General features: G+C 37.5%; 1 protein-coding gene across 1 annotated transcript in view; it reads right to left on the bottom strand.

Moving 5' to 3' along the window:
• The window catches only part of ZNF704 (zinc finger protein 704), a 228,918-nt gene that overhangs the window by 158,715 nt on the left and 42,651 nt on the right, over positions 1–27,552 (bottom strand). Inside the window, exon 2 of the mRNA XM_047073774.1 lies at positions 15,117–15,358. Coding sequence (XP_046929730.1) covers positions 15,117–15,358 — 242 coding nt within the window. The remainder of the gene's footprint in view (positions 1–15,116; positions 15,359–27,552) is intronic.

The raw sequence follows: 27,552 nt of genomic DNA on the forward strand, positions 1-27,552 counted from the left end.
ACATTTGCTCCAGGAACTGCTATGCTTCTGGAGATTCAGAAATAATGTCTGCAATTTTGCCTTATCTCTCACTTAATTCCAAATTTGACACAGGAGACTTTTTAATAGTATATGGTACATAACACACAAAGGAGAAACTGTCGACAACACTGTTGAAAATGCTAGCCAAGTTAGTTTACAATTTCCCATTGTACATGTAGGATATTGCTTGTAGCTCGGGTCATTTCCCAAATGTGAACTCAAAGGTTAAGAAGTTTCTGAAGTTCCTTCTAGACTAGACAGTCTTCAGAATGGCATCTTACAAAGAGAAGATGATTTTTATCTTATTCAGCATGTGATAAATATGACATCATCATATTTTAAAACCTGCAAAACAAACTACCTTATGGTTCACTTTTTTTTCCAACAGTAAACTAACAATCTGGAGTATTCTAATAAACTGCTGTTAGGTCTAGGAATATTTTTGGCCAAATTTCTCTTTTTTCTTTGTTACAACTAGTTTGCTAATAGATTTCTTTAGCTTTAGAGTTATAATTAGAAGACAGTTACTACTTTGAATAATCAAATTGTAATTGCTGTTTGGGTGAAATCCAACCAATTTAAGCATCAGCACTTCTGAAAAAACAATGTCTGGCAAAAAGAGAATAACAAATGCCATGCTCTAATAATCTAGGTTATCTAATAATGTTTGCCTGACTGTCGAGTTTCTTTTCTTTCTTTTTTTTTTTAGCGTTTATTTATTTTTGAGACAGAGAGAGACACAGCATGAACAGGGGAGGGGCAGAGAGAGAGGGAGACACAGAATCTGAAGCAGGCTCCAGGCTCTGAGCTGTCAGCACAGAGCCCGACGCGGGGCTCGAACTCACGGACTGTGAGATCGTGACCTGAGTCGAAGTCGGACGCTTGACGACCAAGCCACCCAGGTGCCCCTCGAGTTTCTTTTCTAGAGACTAGATAACAAGTGATATTAGAATTACCAATGTGTTGGGGCACCTGGGTGGCTCAGTCGTTTAAGTGTCTGACTTCGGCTCAGGTCATGACCTCACGGTTTGCAGGTTCAAGCCCCATGTTAGGCTCTGTGCTGACAGCTCAGAGCCTGGAGCCTGCTTCGGATTCTGTGTCTCCCTCTCTCTGCCCCTCCCCTGCTTGTGCTCTCTCTCTCTCAAAATAATAAGTAAACATTTAAAAAAAAAGTTTTAAAAAAGAATTATCAATGTATTTTAAGGCATCACATTTGTAAATGACAATAAATGAGTGTTTTCTGATAAACACTAATGGTGGTAATAAGGAACAAAAATTCACTTGGGGTCAGAAACCTAGCCTAGTCTTAGGTCTGCCATTTGTTAAATGTGTGCTCCTGGGTGATCATTTAACATTTCTGAGTCTTTCTGCTCATTTGTAAACTGAGATTTATGATAGACATCAGTCAATTTTCTGGATGCCCAGTGTCTTCGTGCATCTGAGGAGTTTCCAAGCACATACAGTTCTCACTTTAGAAGCCACAAAGCCCAGTTGCAAGTCCTGATTCTGCACAACGAATGAACACAACCATGTTCCTGGCTGTCCACCCTCCTGTCTACTTTCTAACCTGGTTCTCCAGCCTTCCCAGAAACTTTGTTAGTCTTTAAAAAAACAATTCCATTCTTTGTTAAATCAGCCATTCATTTTCTGTTGCTTACAACCAAGAAGGCTCACTTTTATTTCAAAAATAGACCTCAAATCTGTCCACTTCTCTTCATCTCAACTGCCACTGCGTTTGTCCAAATTTCCATACCTTTTCTGCACTAATGCAGTAGCTTCCCGACTGGTTTCCCTCCATCCATTCTTGTTCTCTTCCGTCCTAATCTACATGTAATAGATAAAGTGATCATTTCTAAATACAAAAGGGATCGTATCATTCTTCTTCATAAACTTCCTCTCACTGACCTCAATACATAATTTAAAGATCTTTAACAGAATCCAACATAGCTCAACATGATTCAGTTTCTTCAGATTCTGTCTACCTCTCCAACCTCATCTTTTGCCACTCTCCACTGTGCTCTGTGCTCTAGCCACACTGGCGGTCTTTCTCATCTTGGGGCTTTCACGCGTGCTCTCCTCTACCTGGAACACTTCCTCCCAACTCAGTCTGGCTCCTTCTCATCCTTCAGGTGTCAGCTGAAGTGTACTTTCTTGAAAGAGGCCTTTCCTTATGCCTCAACCTACAATAAGTGTTCCTCTTTATGGCCCTCATGATATCCTGTACATTCCATTTATTAAAATTACTAGAATTTATGATGATGTATTTATACATTATTTTTTTAGAATATCTCCTCAAATCTATGAGGGCGGGAAATCTGTCTAACTTATTTTACCCTGTATTCCAGTATCTGATATATAAAATCCACTTAGTTAATAAATATGTTGAATAAATTAAAGAATGAAAGGGTATTCTGGTGACTTAGTGCTGGCAGAAATTTTGTCAGGTCACTCTTATTCTTAACATCTTCTTGGTCTTATCGGAACTGAGTAATATGGTACTATTTATGCTAAAGAGAAGTATACATGTGTGTATGTACTTATACATTCTTGGTAATAGACATCATCCACAAACTATTAGCAAGGTATACAACTAGCTTGTTGTTGGTTATAAGCCAATTAATAGAGTTAGAGTCAGAAAACATGGCTAAACTTTTAGTGAGTCTATAGTGAGAACTCTATATACATGAATGTTGTAATAATGTTAAGCAGAAAGACTTTTTTTTATATACACACATATATTTGGTGAAGATAAAGGGGAAGATAATCTCTTGCTTCTGGGCTCACAGTGAACCTCTTGCCTATAAGCAAGTGTTGGAAGGCAAAAAAAAAAAAAAAAAATCTGGTACCTCTTCTGTTCATCGTCTCTACTAGGTGGAGAAAGCCATTGGTAATGCAGAGAGAATAGGGGCCAGGCAAAGAGAGAGGCTCAATGATATCAATATGTAGATAAATATAAATTTTTATTTAAAAAATTTTAAAGGATAATTGATTATACTACCAAACTTTAAAGAAGAATTAATACCAATTACTTATAAACTCTTCAAAAAAAATAGAAGGAAACACTTTGCCAGTCATTCTCTATTATTCTGATACAAAAACCAAATAAAGACATCACAAGGAAGAAAACTACAGATCAAAGTATCATCTATAAATATAGATGCAAAATCCTCAACAAAATACTAGCAAACCAAATCAGGCAATATACAAGAAGGATTATACTCCATAATGATATTTATCCTAAGAATGAAAGATTGGCTTAACATTGAATATCAATTACTGTAACATGTAGAATATAATAAAGAACAAAAAATATGTGATCATTTCAATAGACACAGAAAAAGCATGTGACAATATTCAATACTCTTTCATCAGAAAACACTCAACAAACTGAGAATAGAAGGGAACTCTTTTATTTATCTTTTTAAGTTTGTTTATTTATATATATTGGAGGAGGGAGGGGCAGAGACAGAAGGAGAGATAGAGAATCCCAACCAAGCCCCATGCTGTCAGAGTGCAGAGCTGGACGTGGGGATCAAACTCACAAACCGTGAGATCATGACCTGAGCTGAGACAGAGTCAGACACTTAACCAACTGAGCCACCCAAGTGCCCCGGAAGGGAACTTTCTCAACCTGATAAAAGGCATCTACCAAAAATCCACAGCTAACATCATACTTAATGCAAAAGACTGAATGCTTCTCCCTATGATCAAAAACAAAACAAAATGTCCACTTATATTCAACACTGTACTGGAGAATCTAGTCAGAGCAATTGGGAAAGAAAAAGAAGTAAAAGGCATCTAGACTGAAAAGGAAGAAGTAAAGCTATCTATATTTACAGATGACATAATCTTCTACATGTAAAATCCTAAGGAAGCCACAAAAACTGTTCAAACTAAAAGGGAGATTCAAAACTAATTCAGGGAGGTTGCAGGATACAAGATCAATATACAAAAATCAGTTTTATTTCTATTCACTAGCAATGAGCAATCTGAAAATAAAATTAAGAAAATTATTTCGTTCACAATAGCAACAAAAACAATAAAATATGTAAGAATAAATTTTAAAAAAGAAGTACAAAACTTGTACTCTGGGACTATAAACCACTGTTGAAAAAATGAAAGACCTTAGTAAGTAGAAAGAAACCCTGTGCGGGGCGCCTGGGTGGCGCAGTCGGTTAAGCGTCCGACTTCAGCCAGGTCACGATCTTGCGGTCCATGAGTTCGAGCCCCGCGTCGGGCTCTGGGCTGATGGCTCAGAGCCTGGAGCCTGTTTCCGATTCTGTGTCTCCCTCTCTCTCTGCCCCTCCCCCGTTCATGCTCTGTCTCTCTCTGTCCCAAAAATAAATAAACGTTGAAAAAAAAAATTAAAAAAAAAAAAAGAAACCCTGTGCTCATGAATTAGATGCCTTTATCTTATTAAAATGGGAATACTTCCCAAATTTATCTATAGATTCAACGCAATTTCTGTCAAAATTCCAGCTGATTTTTACGGAAAATTGACAAGCTGATTCTAAAATTCATATGAAAATGTAAGGGACCTAGAAACAGTTCTGAAAGAGAGCAAATTTTGAGGATCACAATTCCTGATTTTAATTTTTTTTTAATGTTTGTATTTATTTTTGACACAGAGCTACACAGAGCATTGACTGGGGGAGGGGCAGAGAGAGAGGGAGATACAGAATCCGAAGCAGGCGCCAGGCTCCGAGCTGTCAGCACAGAGCCTGACGCGGGGCTCAAAACTCTCAACCACGAGATCATGACCTGAGCCGAAGTCAGACGCTCATCTGACTGAGCCACCCAGGCGCCCCTTACAATTCCTGATTTTAAAACTTACCACAAAGTTACAGTGATCCATACACTGTGGTGCTGGCATGAAGACAGACATACAAATCAGTGAAAATGAGAGTCCAGAAATGAGCATCTACTACTATGGTCAACTGATTTTCAGCAAAGGTGCCAAGACAATTCAGTGAGGAATGAGTAGTCTTTTCAACAAATGGTCCTAAACAACCAGATATCCATATGCAAAAGAATGAATTTGGACCTCTAATACCATACACAAAAATCTACTCCAAATGGATTATAAACCTAACATAAGAGTTAAAAGTACAAAACACTTTAGAAGAAAAAAATAGGCTTCAGTCTTCATGACCTCGGACCAGACAATGGATTTTTAGATATATCTCCAAAAAACAGAAGCAACTAAAGGAAAAAATAGAGATACTGAATCTCATCAAAGTTAAAAACCTTTGTGTATCAAAGGATGCTATCGAGAAAGTAAAAGACAATCCACAGAATGAGAGAAAATATTTGAAAATCATGTATCTGATAACATTCTTGTTTTCAGAATATATAAAGAAACCTTACAACTCAATGATAGAAAGACGAAGTAAAAAATATGGGCAGTATATCTGAATAGACATTTTTCCAAAGCAAATCTCTAAATGGCTAACAAGAAAAGAAGTTCAATATCATTAGCCATTAATGCAAACCAAAACTACAATGAGGTATCACTTCACACCCACTAAAATGACTATAGTAAAAAAGACAGATAATAACAAGTGTTGGTGAGAATATGAAGAAATTAGAACACTCATATATTTCTAGAGGAAACGCAAAATAGTGGAATTCCTTTGAAAAACACTTTGGAAGTTTCTCAAATACTTAAATATGGAGTTACCACATGATCCAGCTATTTTACTCCTAGATATTATACCTAAGAAAACTAAAAACGTATGTCCACTCAAAAACTTGAACATACATATTCATATAGCATTATTCATAATAGCCAAAAAATGGAAACAGTCCAAATATCTATCAATGCATGGGTAGATAAATGTGATATATCCATGAAATGAAATATTATTTGGCAATAAAAATGAATGAAGCACCGATAATTCTAAAACATGAATGTTACAGACTAAATGTGCCATCCCCCAACTTATATATTGAAATATTATTCCCAGTGTGATAGAATTAGGAGGTGGGGCCCCTGGGAGGTAATTATGATCATCTCTGAGGTCATAGGAATACAGCCTTCGTGAAGGGGATCGGTGCCTTACAAGAGTAGTAAGAGTTTGCTTCCATTGCTCTAGTCTCTGCTACTTGAGAATACAACATGAAGTCAGCAATCTGCAACTCAGAAGAGGGCCCTCACCAGAACCTAACTATAATCTCAGGCTTCTACTCTCTAGAACTGTTAAAAATAAATTTCTGTTGTTTATAAGCCACCCAGTTTATGGCACTTTTTATTTTATTAAAAAAATTTTTTTTAATATTTATTTATTTTTGAGAGAAACAGAACAGAGCATGAGTGGGGGAGGCACAGAGAGAGAGAGAGAGGGAAACACGGAATCAGAAATGGGCTCCAGGCTCTGAGCTGTCAGCACAGAGCCCAATGTGGGGCTTGAACCCACAAACCGTGAGATCATGTCCTGAGCTGAAGTCTGATGCTTAACTGACTGAGCCACTCAGGCGTCCCTATGGTACTTTTTAATAGCAGTGTAACAGCTAAGACAGTTATTGAACCTTGAAAACATGCTAAGTGAAAGGAGCCAGACACAAAAGGTCACATATTGTATGATTCCATTTATTTGAAATGTCCATAATAGCTAAATGTATAGAGACAGCAACAGCACAATAGGCTGGTGGTTGCCTAGGGTTCGGAGGCTGGGGAAGAATGGAGAGTGACTGCTCATGGGCAGGGGTTTTTTGGGGGTGGTGGTGGTGGTGGTGGTGGTGAAAATGCTCTCTAATTATGGTGATGGTTACACCGCTTTATGAATGTACTAGAAACATTTTAAGTAGGTGAATTGTATCATATATGAATTATATCTCAATAAAACTACTTTAAAAAGGGATGACTAAAGAAAAATCAATAAATGTAATTTGGGGATTGTAACATTTAGAAAAATAAAATTTATAACAAAAATAGTGCAAAGAACAAAAGGGGAAATGGAAGAATACCATTGTAAGATTCCTGCACCAGATGTGAAGTGATATAATATTAAGATAGCTAAGGTGGCCATACTAATAACAGACAAAGTAGATTTCAGAATGAAGCATAATATCAAGGATAACTAGAGACATTTCATAATGATAAAGAGGTTGATTCCTCAAGGATACAAACCAATTCTAAAATTCATAAAGCAAAATCTGACAAACTGAGAAGAGAAAGAAGTAGACAAAATCAGTAATGAAGTAGACAAAAAAAATATCAGTAACGTACAGAACCAGTAGTCACAAGTAGACAAAAATATCAATAACTATGCAGAATTCATGAACAACATTATGAAAGAGAAAAAGCAGTAAAGCATATTTTAAAAAAGAAAAAAGGTGGCAAAACATTTTAAACATACAAGTTTAAGTATAATGACTGTAATGAATCAAATATCCTATTTCAAAATATGCTATATATCTCTGTTTTCTGGATTGTTTTCACAACTATAAATAATAAGAAAAATGTATTTACAATAAAACCTAATTCTAATATTCTAATTTTAAGAAGAAACAACCAAACAAAATTTGGGAGGTATACACAAAGAAGTGTGTAGAAAGAGTTATTGTTGCTAAAAGAGAAAAGTGTTAAATGCCAATAATAGAAAAGAAGAAAGGTTTACAATTAATGATTGAAATTCTACTGTAAGAAGCTAGCAAAACAGGGAACTTAAAATATGCAGAAATAAGGAAATAACAAAGATGAAAAAAGAGACCAATGAAATAGAAAATGGACAAAAAACAGAGAAAATCAATATATACAAAGGTTGCTCTTGGAGAAGAGCCATAAAATTGATAAGCTGCTAGTTAGATTGGTTAAAAAAAGGAAGACGACACACTGACCAGTATCAGAAATGAGAGAGGGAACACTACTACAGAATCTACAAATATTAGAAAAAATAAGGCGTTATTATGAACAACTATATGTTAAATAAATTTGACACTTAAATTAATGAATAAATTTATTGAAATCACAGATTATAAAACTCACTAAATAAGAAACATAAAAGATAAACAGCATTGTATCAATGTTAAAAATTGAATCTGTAATTAAAAACACTTCCATAAAGAAAACTCCAGGTCAAGATGGCTTCACTGGTGTACCTATCCTTTTAAGGCAGAGTAATCCCAGTCCTAAAACAAACCCAGAAAATAGAGGAGGAGAAAGGGACACTTCCTAATGCATTTTATGAGGCTATCATAAATTTATATTAAAATCAGACAAAGAAATCGAAATAAATAAAATGATAGGTCAATGGATGAAAATGAATGAATCTTAACAGAATTTTAACAAAAATGGATCCTTCAGTATGTAAGGGGGTTTTACCTCAGGAACACAAAGTTGATTCGATGGTCCAAGACCAATCAATGTAATCCAACATATAATAATTTTTAAAACTATGCTCATGCAGATGGATGTAAACATTTTTAAACTATATTCAGCATCTATTGATGACAAAAACTCAGCAAATAAGAGTACTTTCTTACTTTCATAAAAAAATTAAATATACTGACAATATCCTGGGTTGGTGAACACATAAAGCCACTACAACTCTCATACCTTACTGGTGGGAATATAAAATGGTGCAACTACTTTGAAAAAGTATTTCAATTTCTTAAAAAGTTTATTATACAATGGCCATATGACCTATGAAGTCAACTCTTGGGTATTTAAAAGTGAAAACTTATTCCACACAGGGGCATACATAGATATTTATGGCAGCTTTATTCCTAATAACCCCAAACTGTACACAGCCCAAATGTCTATCAGAGGCGAATGCATAATCAGATTATCATACAATCACAAAATAGAATACTATTTGGCAATAAAAAGTAACATACTACTGACAAATGCAAAAGAAAAATATAGATCTTAAAAAAAAACCATGCTGAGCTAATGAAGATACCTGAAAATATATCATGCATGATTCCATTTATATGAATTCTAGAAAAGACAAAACTAATCCACAAGACAGAAAATAGAATATTGGCTGCCTAGTGCTGAAGGTCAGAGGAGAGGTGGAGTGGGAAGAGGCGCAATGAAACTTTTTTGTGGGGATGAGTATGTTCTATATCTTGATTATGGAATTAATTACATGGGTACATATATTTGTTACAACTCATTAAAGTGTATATTTAAAGTGGGTACATTTTCTTACACATGAATTACATCTCAATAAACTTGATTTAGAGACAAACTTAATAAATAACCACAAGTTGAATAGTTACAGAAAAAGCAATGATAGTGTCTCTCCCTGAGAGGCATAGATGATAACTAGTCATGTTATTAAGCATGTCTTAACTTCATTACTGAATGTGAATAATTATTCTAGTCAAAGTAAATGTATAAGGCAAGACATAGATGTAGTCATCAGCAATAACAACCTATATTAATTTTCCTAGAGGGGCTGTTAACAAATCACCATAAACTGGATGGCTTAAAACAATAGAATTCTATTGTCTCACAATTTTGGAGGCAAGAAGCTGAAATCAAGGTGTCAGAAAGCCGTATTTTCTTAGTCCTTTTGTGCTGCTATAACAAAATACCATAGATCATGGAGCTTAGAAACAACAGAGATTTATTTCTCACCGTTTTGGAGGCTGGAAGTCTGAGATCAGGGTGCCACATGGTAGGCTGAGGTGGCATACTTCTTGTATCCTCAACGTGGTAGAAGGGGCAAGGGAGCTCTCTGGGCCTTTTTCTATAAGGGCACTAATCACATGCATGACAGCTCCACCCTCATGGCATAATCAGCATGCAAAGGTCTTACTTCCTCACACCATCACATTGGGGATTAGGTTTCAACAAATGAATTTTGAGGGGGTCATATTCAGACATAGCACTTTTTCTGAAGGCTCTGGGGGAGAATCTGTTCCATGCCTGTTTCTTAGCTTCTGGTGTTCTTTGGCTCATAGACCAATCAATCCAATCTCTGCCTCCATTGGCTTTCCTCCTTGTCTTTTGTCTCTCTCTTTTTTTCTTATATGGATACCAGTCATATCGGGTTACCACCTACCCTAATGACCTTGCCTTAATTTGGTTACATCTGCAAAGACCTTATTTGCAAATAAGCTCACATTCTCAGGTACTGGGGGATTAGGACTTTGACACATCTTTTGGGGAACACGATTCTATTCATGCGTGCCCCATCAGGCACACACAGACCAAAACCCTTTATGTTTATTATCATCATTTGTACTACCTCACAATTTACAACTTCTCTATAATCTCTCAGTTCTTACATGATGATGCTACTGAGTGCCCAGCACTTGCTTCTCCCAGTTTCTGTTTTGGTAAGTATCTACATGATTTACTACAAAATCAGCAGATTTTATAAAATTATTTACCTTAAAAGCAGTATATTTCAATTAATATACACCAAAGAATACTACACACAATCTTTAAAATATAGAGAACTACTAGAGCAGTCTTTAGGAACCATGGTAGAAGTCCACACAGTGGCATCCCCAGCAACGCCCTACAACAGGCAGAGCTAACACGAATGGAAAGTTCTCCTCCAAAAGGGACTCTCCTGAGTCCTTCATGTTCTCTCTTCTAATACTCACAGATTTGCCCACCATGCCTAGTTACCCTTTGGGTCAGTTGAAACACTCACTTTCTGGACTGTGAAAGAATGTGGTGTTAGCAACTACATTCAAGCGAGTCAACTCATAAGAAGTCTCATGTTACTCCCAACAGCTTGGCACACACTCCAAGAACTGAAAAATTCCTTCCAACTACTTTTATGCCTCATATCCCGGGCTAATCTGTAAATTTCCTACACTGTATTTCAAATCTTTCTTTCTTTCTTCCCAGATTTCTACCACTAATCTGGGCATGAATCAGTTATTATCTGGCCCAGGTTCATCATCTTTTTTTGAAAAACAGGCTAAAATCACTGTCTTAGTTAATGAGTTGCTGAGCTCTGCCCACAGGAAACCACTGACTAGCATTTGTTTTACTTACTGACCTTCGGTCTCTTATTCATTTCTTGAGCCAAACCACAGTATTGGAATTCCTTTCTGGAGGGACTCTTCACTCACACCCCTGTCTCTATAAATACTCTGAAAGTTCATTTTCCTCAACTCTCCATAGAGATCAAGACAGCTAGCATTTTTCCCCAGAGATTAAAAAAATACTTAAGATGACATATCTATAATTAGTAACTCTTCATTCTCCATTCACAATCTCTTTCAGAGGGGGTTGTCATCTTTTATAACCAGACATCGCTAAGTGAAGAAGTGATGAAATCTTCAGAGACAGACACATTGTTTAGAGACTGTTGTCCCCACTGTTATCACTGATGCTCCTGGTAACCCCCAACCCAAATCCTGCTCCCCAATAATCCTTAAAAACTGCAAAGAATTTTCTGTTAATGATAGATAGCTCTTTAGTTCCAAAGAAACGCTGCACATTCACGTGCTCTCTGACACACTCTTGCTCTGTTTAGTTTCTCTACTGAAGAACTTGGAATACTCAACACTATGATGCACTCACCTCCATCCCCACGCCCCCCCAAAAGAAAAGGCTGCTTCTTCCTAAGATCAATCAAGCAATGTCCCACAGGTAAGCGCACTCCACTGCATTCATATAATGCAGGACTCCTGACGATCTTGCAAGGCCGTCTAGCACACTTCCACCCAACCTTCCCTGGCTGTCTCACTCTCGGGGCTCAGCCCTGCACCACAGTATGACTTCCTTCCACAGTATCTCCCTCCTTCCATGCCTCTCGCCGCACCCCTTTTCTCCCACATGCATCTGTCCCAATAAAATGCTTGGATTTAATCCTGCCTTGGCATTTGTTTCTCAGATGACCCAGCCTAACACATCGGGATTAGTAACTCATTTAAATTTATATTTTCCTGAAACTAGCAACTTTCAAATGGGTCCTCAGAAAATGGGTAAACAAGCATGGATTTTGTAGAGTAGATCTCAGAGTTCCTCCTTCTCAATTCCATTCATCCTCATCTTGAAAAAGATACTAACAACAACAAAAAACTAGGCTTTTGAATAGTTGTATCAAATTAATAACTTCCGTAATATTGAGAGATTCTCCTTTATGTACAAATTCGTTCAGTTCTAAAAAGAAGGGAGCAAATTAGGAACTGTTACTTGATATTAGCTACTTAGGTGTCTGTTTCCATGATTCAACTGTAAGCTCGTACAGGGTTGGCATCCCATTTCATTCCAATTTTCTTTTACTGAGTGCTGCGTTCGTAGCAGGTACTCCATAAATAAGCTACTGAATGGAAGCAGGAAATGCTCCATCACAATGAGATATAAAGATGGGGAGGGTAGTTCCCAGATTCTTCCAGGGATATGAAAAAGCAAAATATATCTATTATCTTCATTATATAAACCACAGAAAATAAACATCAAGTACCATTTTAGAAAATATAGAAAGCAAAGGTCAACAAAGATCCTTTTGCCTATACTGGGAATAAGCAAAGGACAGAGTGAGAAAGATTATAAAGAATTGATTTTAAACTGCCAAGAAACTCTTTAACAGTGATACTCTATTGGTCAAAAATGCCTTTATAAGAACTGGCCAAAACATAACATCTGGATTTAGGAGAATACGTTTCAATAATCAGGTGGATAGAGCTACGTATTTTATATATATATATATATATATATATATATATATATATATATATACACACACACACACATACATACATACATACATACATACATACATATATTATGTAAGATATAGCTTTCCTTATACCAAAAAACTTCATAGTACTGTAGACTCACTCAAAATTCATTATCTATACACTGCCAATAGACAGATTACATTTTGCTTTTATAAACAAAAAGAAAAGTCGCATATCTTCCTACCGTGTCAGGAAAAGGAGTTTTCAAAACAAAACACCGACTTACTTAGATGATAGTGGAAAGTCGACGTTTACAAAATAATTCCATAACAGTACATGGAAATAGAACCGAAAGAATTGAGAGTTTGATAGTTAAACCCCACAATTTTCTGATTCCTTCATCATCATCAAGAAAAAGGGCAATTTATTTCACCAACTGTTGGCATATTTGTGATGATTAAATACTATAGCAATGAAAACAAGTATATTAGAGGAAATCTCGAACAATGAAGCTTTAACTAGTATTTCCCAAAATAGATGAATATGTCTGAATTATATCTTGTCATTGGGGAATTTTTGCTGTACATTAATGGATTCAAAATCTAATTAACTTTCCTATACTGCTTAAGAACCCTACAATAACACTGGCTTGACTCGTAACTTTTAAGTACAGTTAGTGAATTGGAGAAAGTGGAAAAAATATTCCACATGCCAGAGTCAGGAAAGGCAGAAAACATTTTACTTCCTTTCCTTTTCATTATTTTCCCCAGAAACTATTGCAATGGGGTGAAATTAAAGAATAAAGATATATCTAAAACAATCTATGGTAATTTAAAATGATTAATTCCAGGTCTTTTAACATATAAAGTGCTCTAATGGAATTTTTAGCTGCAGTAAATCCTGTGGAAGTACAAGTCATCACTGACGATCTGACATTGGGAAGTCTAATTTTTTGCACGACAAGCTCAGAAAGAAAATAAAACCATAGCTCTTCACATTTCAACTCAACGTGTCACTTGTCCTATGAGTCAACCAAATAACAGCTATGCACTGAGGTACCTACCAGTTTTAGGGCATGATAAAACATTTCATAACAAACCCCCAGTTAAAGGAATTAATCCTAAAGAATTTAACAAGTGCTTTGTATGAAAAAATTAGAAAAGCAAATAATTCCAAGTGGTTAAACAGAAGCCATGAATATATGAAAATTTTCAACAAAGGTTAAGGAAAACAAAGAGAACTATAATTTTAGAAAGTATGACAAATTTGGTAGAACAGAAAAATACATAATTTCCTAGAGGAGATACTTTTGATTTAATATAGAAAGCAATGAAATTCTACTTATAAAAAGTAAATAGGCAAAAAAGAAACATTTATTCCTTTTCCAAGGATACTATATTCCGAGTTGAAACCATTCAAACAAAATAGAGGACTCCTCAAAAATCTGCTTATAATTCTCCATTCACAATCTCTTTTGGAGGGGGCTGTCATTTTTTATAACCAGACATCACTAAGTGAAGAAATGATGAAAGCTTCAGAGACAGATATGTTGTTTAGAGACTGCTGGGTTTTGGTAACAAAATATGGTTTACATATTAAAAATAAGCAGGTTTTTATGCTACAGAATTTTCTTTCTTTCATCCAACAAATATTTATGGAGCCCCTAGTACATTACTAAGCATTATTTTAGTGCCATTGATACAGCATGAACAAGATGGTCCAAAATCCTGGCCAACGTGTAACTTATTTTCTAGGTGAAATAAATGACAAGCAAGAAAATAAGTAAAAGGTCTACTATGCTCCATTTTACTACTGTTCCACGTCATTCTGCCATAATGTTGTGCTTTGATTGAATGCTACTGGATATATTTTAAATAAAATTACAATGTGATAAAAGTCTTTTGATACTTCAAATAAACCCTCTTGGACCAGTTCTGAGGTAGATCTGTCTTAAAAGGATTACCAATGCTATAAACCAGGGATCATCAAACTTTTTCTGTGATGAGTCACATGTAACATTTTAGGCTTTGCAGGCCACCTGTGATCGATGTCACATATTCTTCATTTTTTTAAAAAACCCTTTACAAATGGAAAACCACTCGTACCTCACAGGCTATACACAAACATGCCAGGAGCTGAATCTGGCCTGCAGTCATAGCTCTCCAACCTCTGCCCAAAAGATGTGAGTATCCCTGCTTTTAAGTGGTTACGCTCAGTACTACATTTCACGTTTCTTTTTTGACATTTACTCTCTCGTTTTTTATTATTCATTTTCCAGAATCGAATAAAACATTCTTTTCTACAGCGACAATACTCGCAACTAGTGCAGTCATGAAGTCAATTCCGAAGAGCAGGGCCACCTGCTCTATTTCACACAAGCAACGGAAAAATGTTCTTGGCAGAAAGCCCCTCCTAAGTCTATATACTCTGGAGAAATATGGTAGAGATTGTACACACTCTCCACAGGCAAACACATAGAAAGGCTAATGTTCCCTTACCTTGCTGGAGGAACATCAATATTGGAAGAAACAACTTTTCGTTTTTGCTCAAGGAGACAGATGGAGCGTGTGTTTTCTTTTTCATGGTCAAGGACTCGGTTGGCTTTTTTGGTGTCTGCCGTTTTCACATCTTCCTCCATGGCCAATGGAAACAAGTGTTGATGAGACATTTTTTTATTAGAGTCACGTTTTAAGTCCTCTGGTTGAAATGTGAAGGTCATTTCCCGCTTGATGCTTCCCACCTGTGAAATGGAACACAAAACTTCTTACCCACACGAAACAGCAGCTTGGCACAACTACATGCAGATGACCCTGAGAAGAGACTACAGACCAGAGCCCTCCTTGTTCATCTTGAAGATTTTATAGGTTGAGTGAGAAAAATGTAACATGGAAATAAAATAGCTGACATTACAGAGTAATATGCAATTGATACATCACACATCATAATGCAAACACGAAACACCACAAATGTAAGAGGAGCCTTTCAGGCACATAAAAATGTCGAAGACTTCAAAGCATAATACTTCTATGATAAATCTAAAAATTTAAAACATCACTGTTTTCTCTTCTACAACACAGAAAGCTCAAGTAAGTAAATAAATTCTTAAATATTTCACACTGACTATATGGCATAGAAGGGTGCAATGAAACACAAAATGAGCCTTATCTCTGAATATGAATACTGATCTTAACCATACTCTAGTTCGTGAAGAACTATTTTTTATCTTTTATCTAAAGCAGTTAAGATCTCAGTGAAATCCCTCGTTAGTATGATGATAAAAAAGTCATTAATTTTTCTTATCATTTTTGACTAAATGCAACAGTGAGTAAGGTTTAGGACAAATAGAAAAATTATGCCTCAGGGCACTGAATCTGGCTATTTCAGAATTTGTGATGACTGAGAACAAAGACTGAAGTTAAAGAAAGGTTTCTGTAAAGGTGGTGGGTGTTATAAATGAGGTCTGGAGTGAACTTCTTTAAAAAAATTTTTTTTAACGTTTATTTATTTTTGAGACAGAGAGAGACAGAGCATGAACGGGGGAGGGGCAGAGAGAGAGGGAGACACAGAATCGGAAGCAGGTTCCAGGCTCTGAGCCATCAGCCCAGAGCCCAACGCGGGGCTCGGACTCACGGACCGCGAGATCGTGACCTGAGCTGAAGTTGGACGCTTAACCGACCGAGCCACCCAGGTGCCCCTGGAGTGAACTTCTTAAAGTCATGAGTGTACAAGGAAGAGCCTCACTGACCGGTGGAGTGTTTCAAAATATGCACACCTCTAAGCCATTTCACAGGCCCATTTGACAGCTCATGCCTCTTGTGGACTTAGTTTGTCAAATCAATAAATCTTCATTTCCCCACTTAAATAGAAGATATGCTTGTTCCTTTGTTTTTAATTTTAGGTAGGAGGAAAAGTGCAACAAATTTGGTCAAATAGATTTATTATTAACAGAGGCTAACACCACAAACAAGGCATTTTCAGAATAAAATCAGAATATGTGTTCAATAATAGCAGAGACTGCCAACGTATGATGTTAAAGACTAGAAATTCTCAGACTAAAGGGAAACTCTGAGATATGCATGTTAGAGTCACAGGACCTGCTCACACAGGAGAATTTCCAGAACCCAGGGATGACTTATGCCTTGGAATCCAGTTAGCTGGAATGTAATCTTTCATATGAACATAGAGCTCTCAACTGAGCTCTTTTCTTCTTTCCTTGGCCGTCACTTCTCAGGGCAAAAAGATCTTTTTCCCGTGGTGCTCCTGTCAGACCTACCTCTAGGAAAACAGTCAGCCACTTTTGGTCTACTCATTAAAAACTTCCAATATTTCTTAAAATGAACGCTTTTTTAAAAAAATTTTTAACATTTTTATTTATTTTTGAGAGAGACAGAGCATGAATGGGGGAGGGGCAGAGAGAGAGGGAGACACAGAATCTGAAGCAGGCTCCAGGCTCTGAGCTGTCAGCGCAGAGCCCAATGCAGGGCTCGAACCTCCAAACCGTGAGATCATGACCTGAACCAAAGTCAGATGCTTAACCAACTGAGCCACCCAGGCACCCCTTAAAATGAATGCTTTTAACAACTGTTTTAATAACATCAATACACAATAAAAAAAATAAGAAAATATTTCAAACTTCAAGAAATGCAATGAATGTTCAATAAAAATGTAGCTTGGAAAATCAACAAATGTAATTACTAATACTGTAAATATCCACCATGAGTCACTTTCTAAAATTCTTTTTAAGTTTATTTATTTTGAGAGAGACAGGGACAGCGTGAGTTGGGGAGGGGGGGGAGAGAGAGAGAGAGAGAGAGAGAGAGAGAGAGAATCCCAAGCAGGCTCTGCAGTGTCAATGCAGAGCCTGACGCAGGGCTTGAACTCACAAAACTGTGAGATCATGACCTGAAGCGAAATCAAGATGCTTAACTGAGCCACCCAGGCGCCCCACCATGAGTCACTTTCTATGCAACTTTTTCTGCCTGAAGGTAGGAGAGAGAGGTGCTTTTTCACTCCCATAGCACTTCATTGCAAACCTGCGTTCCAAAAGGGATACACTAAACACCAGGCACAGAAGATGAAAACAAAGGCCTGGTTTCGATGATTATAAATAGTTTCTCCGTAAGTGTCAAGTATTACATTAATTAAATATTTAAGTAGTCATTAGTATTAAGTTGTAGCAATAATTGACATCTATACCTCCCTTGGGGCAAATGTACTGGTTAAATGAATTCAATCCAAAGATAGATAGGGTTAGTGGAGAACATTAGAGGAAGCTCAGCTTTTAGTTTCAAAATTTTAGGGGAAAAAAAACCCCAGCATTCTAAAGCAAATTAATAGAAAGTAGAATAGATTTCCTATGGAAATTATATTATAATTATATATCATGCAGTTAGCCAAGACTTCATAAAAATATAGTAACATTCAACAATGTAAGCTATAAATCTTCCACAATACATCCTAAACAAGAAACTACTCTGTCAATAGTAATCAGGGAATTTTAGCGATGTAATGGATGTCAGAGACTATTGAGCCTAGACTCCTTGTTTTATTTTTTTTATTTATTTTTTTTTCAACGTTTATTTATTTTTGGGACAGAGAGAGACACAGCATGAACGGGGGAGGGGCAGAGAGAGAGGGAGACACAGAATGGGAAACAGGCTCCAGGCTCTGAGCCATCAGCCCAGAGCCCGATGCGGGGCTCGAACTCACGGACCGCGAGATTGTGACCTGGCTGAAGTCGGACGCTTAACCGACTGCGCCACCCAGGCGCCCCTCCTTGTTTTAAAAGTAGACTTAAAAAGGAGTTAGAGGGGCACCTGGGTGGCTCAGTCAGTTAAGCGTCTGACTCTTAATTTCTGTTCAGGTCATGATCTCACAGTTTATAAGGTCGAGCCCCTCATGGGGCTCTGTGCTGACAGCGTGGAGCCTGCTGGGGATTCTCTCTCTTCCCCTCTCTCTCCCTCTGTCCCTCCCTGCTTGTACTCAGTCTCTCTCTAAAAATAAATAAACAAACATTTGGGGGGAAAAAGGAGTTAGAAATGGGCCAAAGAGAACAAAAAATGTAGTGATGAGTAAGAAATTTCTGATACTTGGAGTCATGGGTTCCACTGTGGGTAAAGCTGGTGGAAGGAGTGGATGACAGGTGTAGACCTTCATTGTATCACTATTACTGTATTGCTATTACTGTATTACCTTTAACATTCTTTTATTCATACTAGGTAGTATACAAAATTTTTTTCCCGAGTTTATTTATTTAATTAATCTCTACACCCAACATAGGGCTCAAACTCATGAGCCCAAGATCAAGAATCGCATGTTCTTCCAACTGAGCCAGTCAGGCACCCCTAAAAACATTTTTTAAAAAGAGAGTTCACAGGAGAGTAGAGAGTGGGAAGAGCACATGAAGTCAAACCTTGAGAAGCTGGGCTCTGAAGTGGCTCAGAGAAATGGGGTGGTGGCTGGAGAGGATGCTGGACAAGGGAGAATGTTCGAAGACAAGAGGTAACAGAGCATGTTTGAATGCTGAGGCAGAATGGAGGGAAAGGGATGAGTAAGGGCCAGCGGTAGCAGAAGGGGACAGGACTGATATCCAGTTGTTGCACCCCTCGCAGATTAGCAGAAGAACACAGCAAAAAGAGCATCGGGACCGTGATTAAATTTGGGCCCTTACTACTTTAGTAGAACAAAGCAGCTAGAGGAAGATATGGTCCCATTTCTATGAGATTTGCAGAAAAGGCAAATCAATAAAGACAGGAAATAGACCAGTGACTGCTTAGGGCTGGGAGTAGGAGCTAGAACTGAAAGCAAATGGGCCCCAGAGAACTTTTTGTGGCGGCAGAAGTGTTCCAGAACTAGACTACAGTGATATTTGTATAATGCTGTAAATTTTTAAAAATAATTGAACCATATTCTTACAATGAGATGAATATTATGGTATATAGATCATACCTCAATAGAACTGTTGACAAAAAGAAAGAAGGAACAAAACCAGGAGTAACTGGTATGGAAAACGTATTCACAAAATCACTTAGACCAGATATTGGGTAACTGTGCTTGTAAAAGAGGTATCCATAAAGTCTATTAGTTTGTTTGTTAAAAAATAAGTTATGCTATGGCAATCGAGGCCACTGCAAGTAATTGTATGGTTATATCCTGCATATTGGTAAGATGAGACTAAAATCCCTCTCCCAATCAAGCCATGTGTCCTGGTTTTTCCACCCATGGAAGAGGGACACCTTTCTAATTTTTCCACCTGAGGAGGAATTTTTGTACTTTTTCTGTCCAAAGAGGGCACTCTTATTTATTTTTCCCCCACTTTGCACAATGTCATGGTGACAAAAGGAAACTCTTCTGATGATCCATGGGGCCTGGGCCAAAGTAGCTTCCTTCCTGGAAGCAGATATCAATTAATTATGTGACTCATATGAGCTGATAGTTTTGATAATAAAAAAGTTGAGGCTATTGGAAGAATCACTCTATGCTACAGCTCAGAAGGGGGCAAAGGGTTCAACAATGGAAGACAGCCAGAAAACCAACGAACACAATCTAGAAGTTCTGTGGGATAAACAATGAAGAAAAACAGCAAGACCGTTAACTAGTAATTTCTAGGAGAAAATACAAGGCTAAGGTTTAGGAATAATCTTAGTCTAGGCTAAAAAAAAAAAAGTGTCCCCTGCCCAGGGAGGGATTAATCTGATTATCTCACACTGATAAGACTGTAAGTTAGAAGGCAGTAGCATTTTCTGGTTGTCACATTTCAAGATGGACACTGACAAAGTGGAACAAACACAGCAGAATGATCAGCATGGCAAAGGATATGACTGGGAGGAACTGGGAATATTTTGTTTAGAAAACAGAGGGTTATGCCCCACACAGCTGCTCTCACATGAATGGAGAGCTCTCTTGAAGAAGAGGAATTTGAGTTCTGTGTTCCTCTAGAAACAGGATCAACGGTGTCCACTTCTGCTTCCCGCTAACTCCTTTCCGACTTTATGGTTTACTCTCTCTTCCTCTTTTATTCTTCTTACTCTTCTGCCACATTGTAAATGAAGCCACTTGTATCTATAAGAAATTCCTCCTATTTATTTTTCAGTTAACTGTGTTTTCATGGAGTCATAAACTGTTAAGTAGGTAGATTCTTGGAACCTACCTAGTCTCACTTAAACATTTTATTTTTCACTGTTTCACTATAGTTTAAATGTACTTTTCATGTTTAAAAATGTTTAAGGGGCTCCTGGGTGGCTCAGTTGGTTAAGTAGCTGACTCTTGATTTCAGTTCAGGTCATGATCTCACAGTTCATGAGATCGAGCCCTGTGCTGGGCTGCACACTGACAGCGCAGAGCCTGCTTGGGATTTTCTCTCTCTCCCCTCCCACCCACTCATACTCTCTCTCTCTCTCTCTCAAAATAAATAAATAACTTAAAGAATGTTTATTACAAAATGTATTCCATCAACTGACAAATGGATAAAGAAAATGTGGCTTATATATACAATGGAATACTACTTGGCAATGAGAAAGAATGAAATCTGGCCATTTGTAGCAACGTGGATGGAACTGGAGCATGTTATGCTAAGTGAAATAAGCCATACAGAGAAAGACAGATACCATATGTTTTCACTCTTATGTGGATCCTGAGAAACTTAACAGAAGACCAGGGGGGAGGGGAAGAGGGGGAAAAAAAAGTTACAGAGAGGGAGGGAGGCAAACCATAAGAGACTCTTAAATACTGAGAACAAACTGAGGGTTGATGGGGGGTGGACTCTTAAATACTGAGAACAAACTGAGGGTTGATGGGGGTGGGGGGAGAGGGGAAAGTGGGTGACGGGCATTGTGAAGGGCACCTGCTGGGATGAGCACTGGGTGTTGTGTGGAAACCAATTTGACAATAAATTATATATAAAAATAAATTAATTAAAAAGATTAAAAAATTTAAAAATATATATGCTTGTTATTAAATTTTCAATAAGATGTATATAAAATAAAATGAGGAAAGCTTTCTATTCTATTCCTCCCCACTCTTTTCCCAGCCCTGCCCAGTCAGGTCCAACCCCCAGAAAGAAAAGCTTTTAACAATTTACTGCAAAACTTCAAATTACTTAAAAATGCATAAATACCTGTTTAGATGGTATTTATCACCATAATGATGGTGATTATACTATATGTATTATTCTGCAACTTATTTGCTCACTTCACAATAAATCATGGGCAACCTTACATGTTAGTAGTAGAGCTGCTGACTTTTTAAAACATTGAAAACTATAACAGTCATGAGATCAGATTTTTTTTTTTTACCTGATGTCTTCTTGGACAGACATTGAGGCTCTTTTCAATTTTTCATTATTAAAAATAATTCTACAATGAACATCCTTGTATATGTATGCGTACAGCTTTATGCACTTGTGCAAGCATTTTTTTTGCAGAAAAAATTCCTGGAGGTTAGAATTTCTGAATCAAACAACCAAAATTTTAGTCATGGGGGAACAAACTACAGAACACCCATACAATGGGCATAGCATGACATCACCAAAAGAAGGTCATCAGGATATATCCATGATCTATTAAGAGGAAAACATTTGTCCACGATCTATAATGAGTAACAGTCAAGTTGCAAACTAATATGTTAGGCATGATTGCACTGCATTTAAAAAACAGAGTAGTTTGCTAAATAAGCTTACACCTTAAGGAACAGAAGACTGAATGGGCCAAGAGGGTTTTTTTCTTATATAATTAGACATACCTATGGATGGACATCTGCATGCATACTTGTGCGCACGCACGCACACACACACAATTTTTAGGTGGTGTTATTATGGGACACTTTCATGTTTCTAAGGTTTTCAAATTAAAGTCAACTTAAAAGCTAAGATTTAGCAAAATTATGAGGAATAATGCCCTGTTAGTCGACATATAAGGAAACTGGGATTCTTAATTATTGTTGGAGAGAAGATACATGCTGTAGGAGGCCGACCTGGTGAAGGTAGCACATTTAGTTGTGCATCCCTTTGTGTTAGAAATTCTATGTCTAAGGGAAGAAAAAAGAAAAGCACACAAAGCTTTTTGTCACAGAACTTGTTATAACATTTAAAAAAATGGAAATTCCCTAAACATCCATCAAGAAAGTTGGGGTTAAATATGCATAAGTAAAATATATGGCTAAAACTAAGACATATCTCTATATTTATTAAAATGGAAAGACATTTACTACATTAACTGAAAACAAAGAAAATCCAAATGAGTGTATGTAATATGATCTCAGGGAAGAGAGATGTGTATATATATAAAGAGAGAAAATTCTGAAAGGACATTCCAAAATGTTAAGAATGGTTTCTCTTGGGAGCAGATTTATAGGTCAATTTTGCTTTCTATCTTATTTGCCCATAGTTTGGTATTTAAAAACCTAAGAAGTTATTCTATGATGAAAAAATACATATCATTTTTATCTAATTGTTTCTCAAGTATCTGGCATTTATATAACGAATACTTTTCCTTCTACTAGCTTTCAATTATTAACATATATGCATATATTAAAGGGAAAATGAATTACTTAAAATAATGCATTCACATGCACTATTAGTTCCATTGGTTATCAGCACCACTCAATCATATTGTACTACAATAACTACCAATGAATTCCTTCTCCCTACCCAACACAGAAGCCCTTCATACAGCATATCAGAGACACATGCATCATCCAGTGTAATTTCTTGCAAGGGAACAAAGCTTCAGTGTTCAATTATATGAGAATGCTACCAATTACTGAGTTAACTAACAAATAAAACTCAAAATTTTTATTGCAATGAACAGCTTTTGTTTTCCTAGAAAAAGATAAACAGCGTAACTATAAATATGATATACTTGGGAAAATTGCACTATTTTAAACAAGAAGTTAACAGTATCTATTTAAATCTTGAATTTCTCTAAATGGTGTCCTTTGTAGACTGGATGCCACTTTCTAAGATAGGGACAGAAGCTCATCAGTTTTTCTCAATACAAAAACATCTGGTTTTCATAGGAGGATTCTAACAGCTCATCAGAAAAGAAGATGGCTTCTAACATCAGCCCACTTACTTGATCAATTCTTTCTTCTGTCTACACTGAAGTGCATCCCAGGCCACCTTAATCCTAACACCCTCCCTATGGATTTACAGCAATAAGATGCCAAAAAGCATGTGTCAGCACTCCCTCTTGGAAGCTGTCCTTGCTTACTCATCTCAACCCAATAAAATGTGAGGAGTTGGCTCTGTAGATTAACTGGATTTCCAGGAATAATTTGCAGAAAGCCAACCCATTTGCCTTTTGGGGCTTTCTGCATAGTAAAAAAGTAGAAAAGAAATTCTGGAAAAGAGAAGAAAATTCATGCCACAACAAAACCACTTTTGGAGAGCAAGCCTTAAAAGGCAAGTGAACGGTCTACTTGGCCTAGCAACTCGTTGACTCTTCCATTCACCAGCAAACCACACAGTTGCACCTGACAAACTTTGCAAGAGAATCCTTCCTATTTCAGACTGTGTTTCCTGACAGTAGGATTCATTTTTTAAACTTGCTTTCAAAACACATAAATATACATTACATATTTTGTAACTGATGATAATGGCACATTAACCACAGTGTGGAATATGTAATCAGACCCAAAGATTTTAAAACATGTCACCAAAAAAGCAAAGGTTATATTAATAACAGGGACAACTGATTGTATCTTAATTTAAAATACTACCACTAAAGGTCATGCTCAAAGAAAGATTGGACTCTTGAGTCAATTGATAAAATGTATGTCCCAAACTAGTCAACAGAACTCTACTCATTTTAGATTAAATTCTTCAAATTTCATGCTAGGTACACAGAAAAATAAGTTGGATGGCAAATCTATCCAGTCCTAATGAACGGCTGTAATAGAAACACTTTAAAGACAATTGCTTCCAATTCCTAGCCCTTTGTTTATATTATTCCCTTAGCCCTCTGAAACCAATGAAGTGTTTGACTGCTTTATCCTCAAGTATATTATTTCTCTATACCAAGACAGAGTAAATGGCAGATGGAAGTCAGACTGGTTTGATGTACAAGAAGCAAAACGCAGTACAACAGAGTTGAAACCCTGTATTAGGTTTTGGCATCATGCATTCTAACCATACAGCTACAATATCTCAGCAATCAGTGTTGTTAATGCTGGGTTTACTAAAGCAAGTTTTAACTTTAATATCTTGACAATTTAATATTCAACAAAGCATGACTTGGCTTGCCTAATGGCAGATTAGTCAGCTGCACATTTAGCAAAGTTATTGCAAAAATCTTTGGTGGAAGACTTCTTGGCTGAAGCTTCAAACCTTCTCTTAAAATTATGCAAGTGAGAACACACAACTGAAGTATTTTTTTTTAAGCCTTTCTGAAAAACCCTGAATAAAAATACCTATTTGTATAAAGTCCGATGTGGACTCTGGCTCAGCCGATGTTACCTGCACATTTTTTCCAACCAAATGTAAGGAGAGGGGACATCAATATCAATATGGGTCCAACTTATTGTACTTAACTTCAGTATACAGAATTTTTGATTTATGTTTATTAGGTACTCCATTTGTTTTATATAAGTCAAAGTTTAATTCAACCAATCATATCCAGTTGATGTGAAAATCCTGTGGCCTTTACCTTCCAAATATATCCAGAATCCAATCACTTCCCACCACCTTCCACAGTCAAGCCATCATCACCTCTTGCCAGGATTTGTACAACAGTTTCCTCCCTGGATCCCTGTTTGCATCCTTGCCTCATCTCCCATACACCCCAGTTCCTTCTCAGTAACAGTAGGCCATCTTATCCCTTAAAAACAAGAGTCAGATCAGGGGCGCCTGGGTGGCGCAGTCGGTTAAGCGTCCGACTTCAGCCAGGTCACAATCTCGCGGTCCGTGAGTTCGAGCCCCGCATCGGGCTCTGGGCTGATGGCTCAGAGCCTGGAGCCTGTTTCCCATTCTGTGTCTCCCTCTCTCTCTGCCCCTCCCCCGTTCATGCTCTGTCTCTCTCTGTCCCAAAAATAAATAAACGTTGAAAAACAAGAGTCAGATCATGCCTTTCCTCAGCTCAGAACCCTCCAATGCTTCCCATTTTGCTCAGAATTAAAGTCAAAGTCCTTGTAGTAGTTTCCAGGGTTCCATTTGAGCTGGCCCCCCTCTATCCTTCCTTGTCCCTCTCCAGCTTCCTCCTCCCACTCTCATCTCTCCCCCAACCCTTGCTGGCCTTGAACATGCCAGACATATCCCTGCCTCAAGACCTTTCCACCAGCCACCCCATCTTCCAGGAATGTTCTTCCTTTTTATATCCACATTGCTTGCTTCCTCACCCTTTCAGTCTGTGCAAATTCTCCCCCCTCAGTAAAGCTATCCCTGACCACCCTATTTAAAGTTACAGTGCTTTTCTTCCACTCCACGTCTATCACATTCTATTCTATATTGTCATTCTATAGCACTTACTGTTTAACAAAAAACTGTATAGTTTACTATTTATTATGTTTATGGTCCGGGCTACTCCCCCAGAATAGCTCTATGAGGGTAGACATTTTTTTGGTTTGTATATTGATGTTTCCCAGCACCTAGAAGAGTGTCTGAAACACAGTGGGCCCTCAATAAATATTTGTGGAATAAATCAATGAATGAATTTTCAGGTGATTATATGTGCTCTCTGGTAGCACTTACTAATAAATGTCTAAGAACGATGGATGCCAAATTCCTGAGGCTGCAAAGTGTGGGGTTCCTCAGTCTAAAAGGTAGTTCCTAAACTACCAGAAAGAAATGGTGAATTGTGCTACATCCAGGGAAAAAATTAGGTAAAGCACAGAATGGTCATCATCTTATTCCCTTCTTTATCAAAGCACTCAACTTTATTTCATGGAGGACTTTATCTCCAGGAATGCAATCCTTATTTTGTAATAAAATCTATAGCGGAAATAGAATTTATTTTATTTTTTAAGTTAAGGGACTCTGAACCTTCCTTCTACAAATATCACCTAGGTTAATACAGGACAAACCTGTAGAGAGATAATATGGCATAATTTCAGAAGCAAGTCACAGTTAAAGTTATATGATTTTGAAACTCCTGGGACGGGGGGTGAAGATTCCTGGAGGGTAAAGTATTAGGGGCAGATCACCTCACAGCCTGATCCCCAGGGATGCCCAGGGACACTTCCTCACACCTGCCTGTGGCTCCCCACAGATCCAGCCCACTTGCTCTCCCAGCACATCCTAACATTTGTGGTCAAAAATAACAATGATAATCAATGCCATTTTTAGTTTCTTCCGCATTTGGTTTACAGTAAATATGTTTGCCACTGGAATTTGGGCCCCACTTGAAGTTTTTTCTTAGAAGCTTCTTTCTGAAGGGGTACAGGTAGCTGTTCTACTGAGGGATAGCTGACCTACAGAAGACTTTTCCATACTAATTGCTGGGTCAGAGCCTCACTAACTGTCACTGCCACTGCCAGGAGGAGCTGGGGTCTCTGTGCACAGAACAGACCCTTGTTGTCTCTGACCTTTCCGCCTTGGAGCCTCTCCCCAAGGGACTTGGAACCTTACCTTGCCCCATCATGCTGAACCAAGGGGCTCCTCTAGAGGCCACAAACTTCACAGGGCCTTTCCTCTACCCCTATTGGACACCGTCCCCCATCTCCCTGAGGGCCCCTCTGCTCCCATTGCAGAGCATTTCTGAGCTCCTTCGTCCCCACCTGGCCCGAATCCTAGGCACAAACACACGGCAAGAAAGAGGAGACTCGTGGGAAATGAAGCAGTAGGGTAAAGCTCATTTTCTTCATGGGTTAAATAATTATTTGCCACTGACCTGAGTATCAAATAAGACTTTAAAACATGGTTTCTCTGATCAAACCACACATTTCCCAAAAGTGGCTGGAAAAGAACTTTATGGAAAGTTGTTGAATGTAGTTGTGACATGTATA

The sequence above is a fragment of the Lynx rufus genome, unplaced genomic scaffold (assembly GCF_022079265.1).
Source record: "Lynx rufus isolate CCGP_SWC_20201006 ecotype Redwood Valley unplaced genomic scaffold, mLynRuf1.p SCAF_12, whole genome shotgun sequence".
NCBI lineage: Eukaryota > Metazoa > Chordata > Mammalia > Carnivora > Felidae > Lynx > Lynx rufus.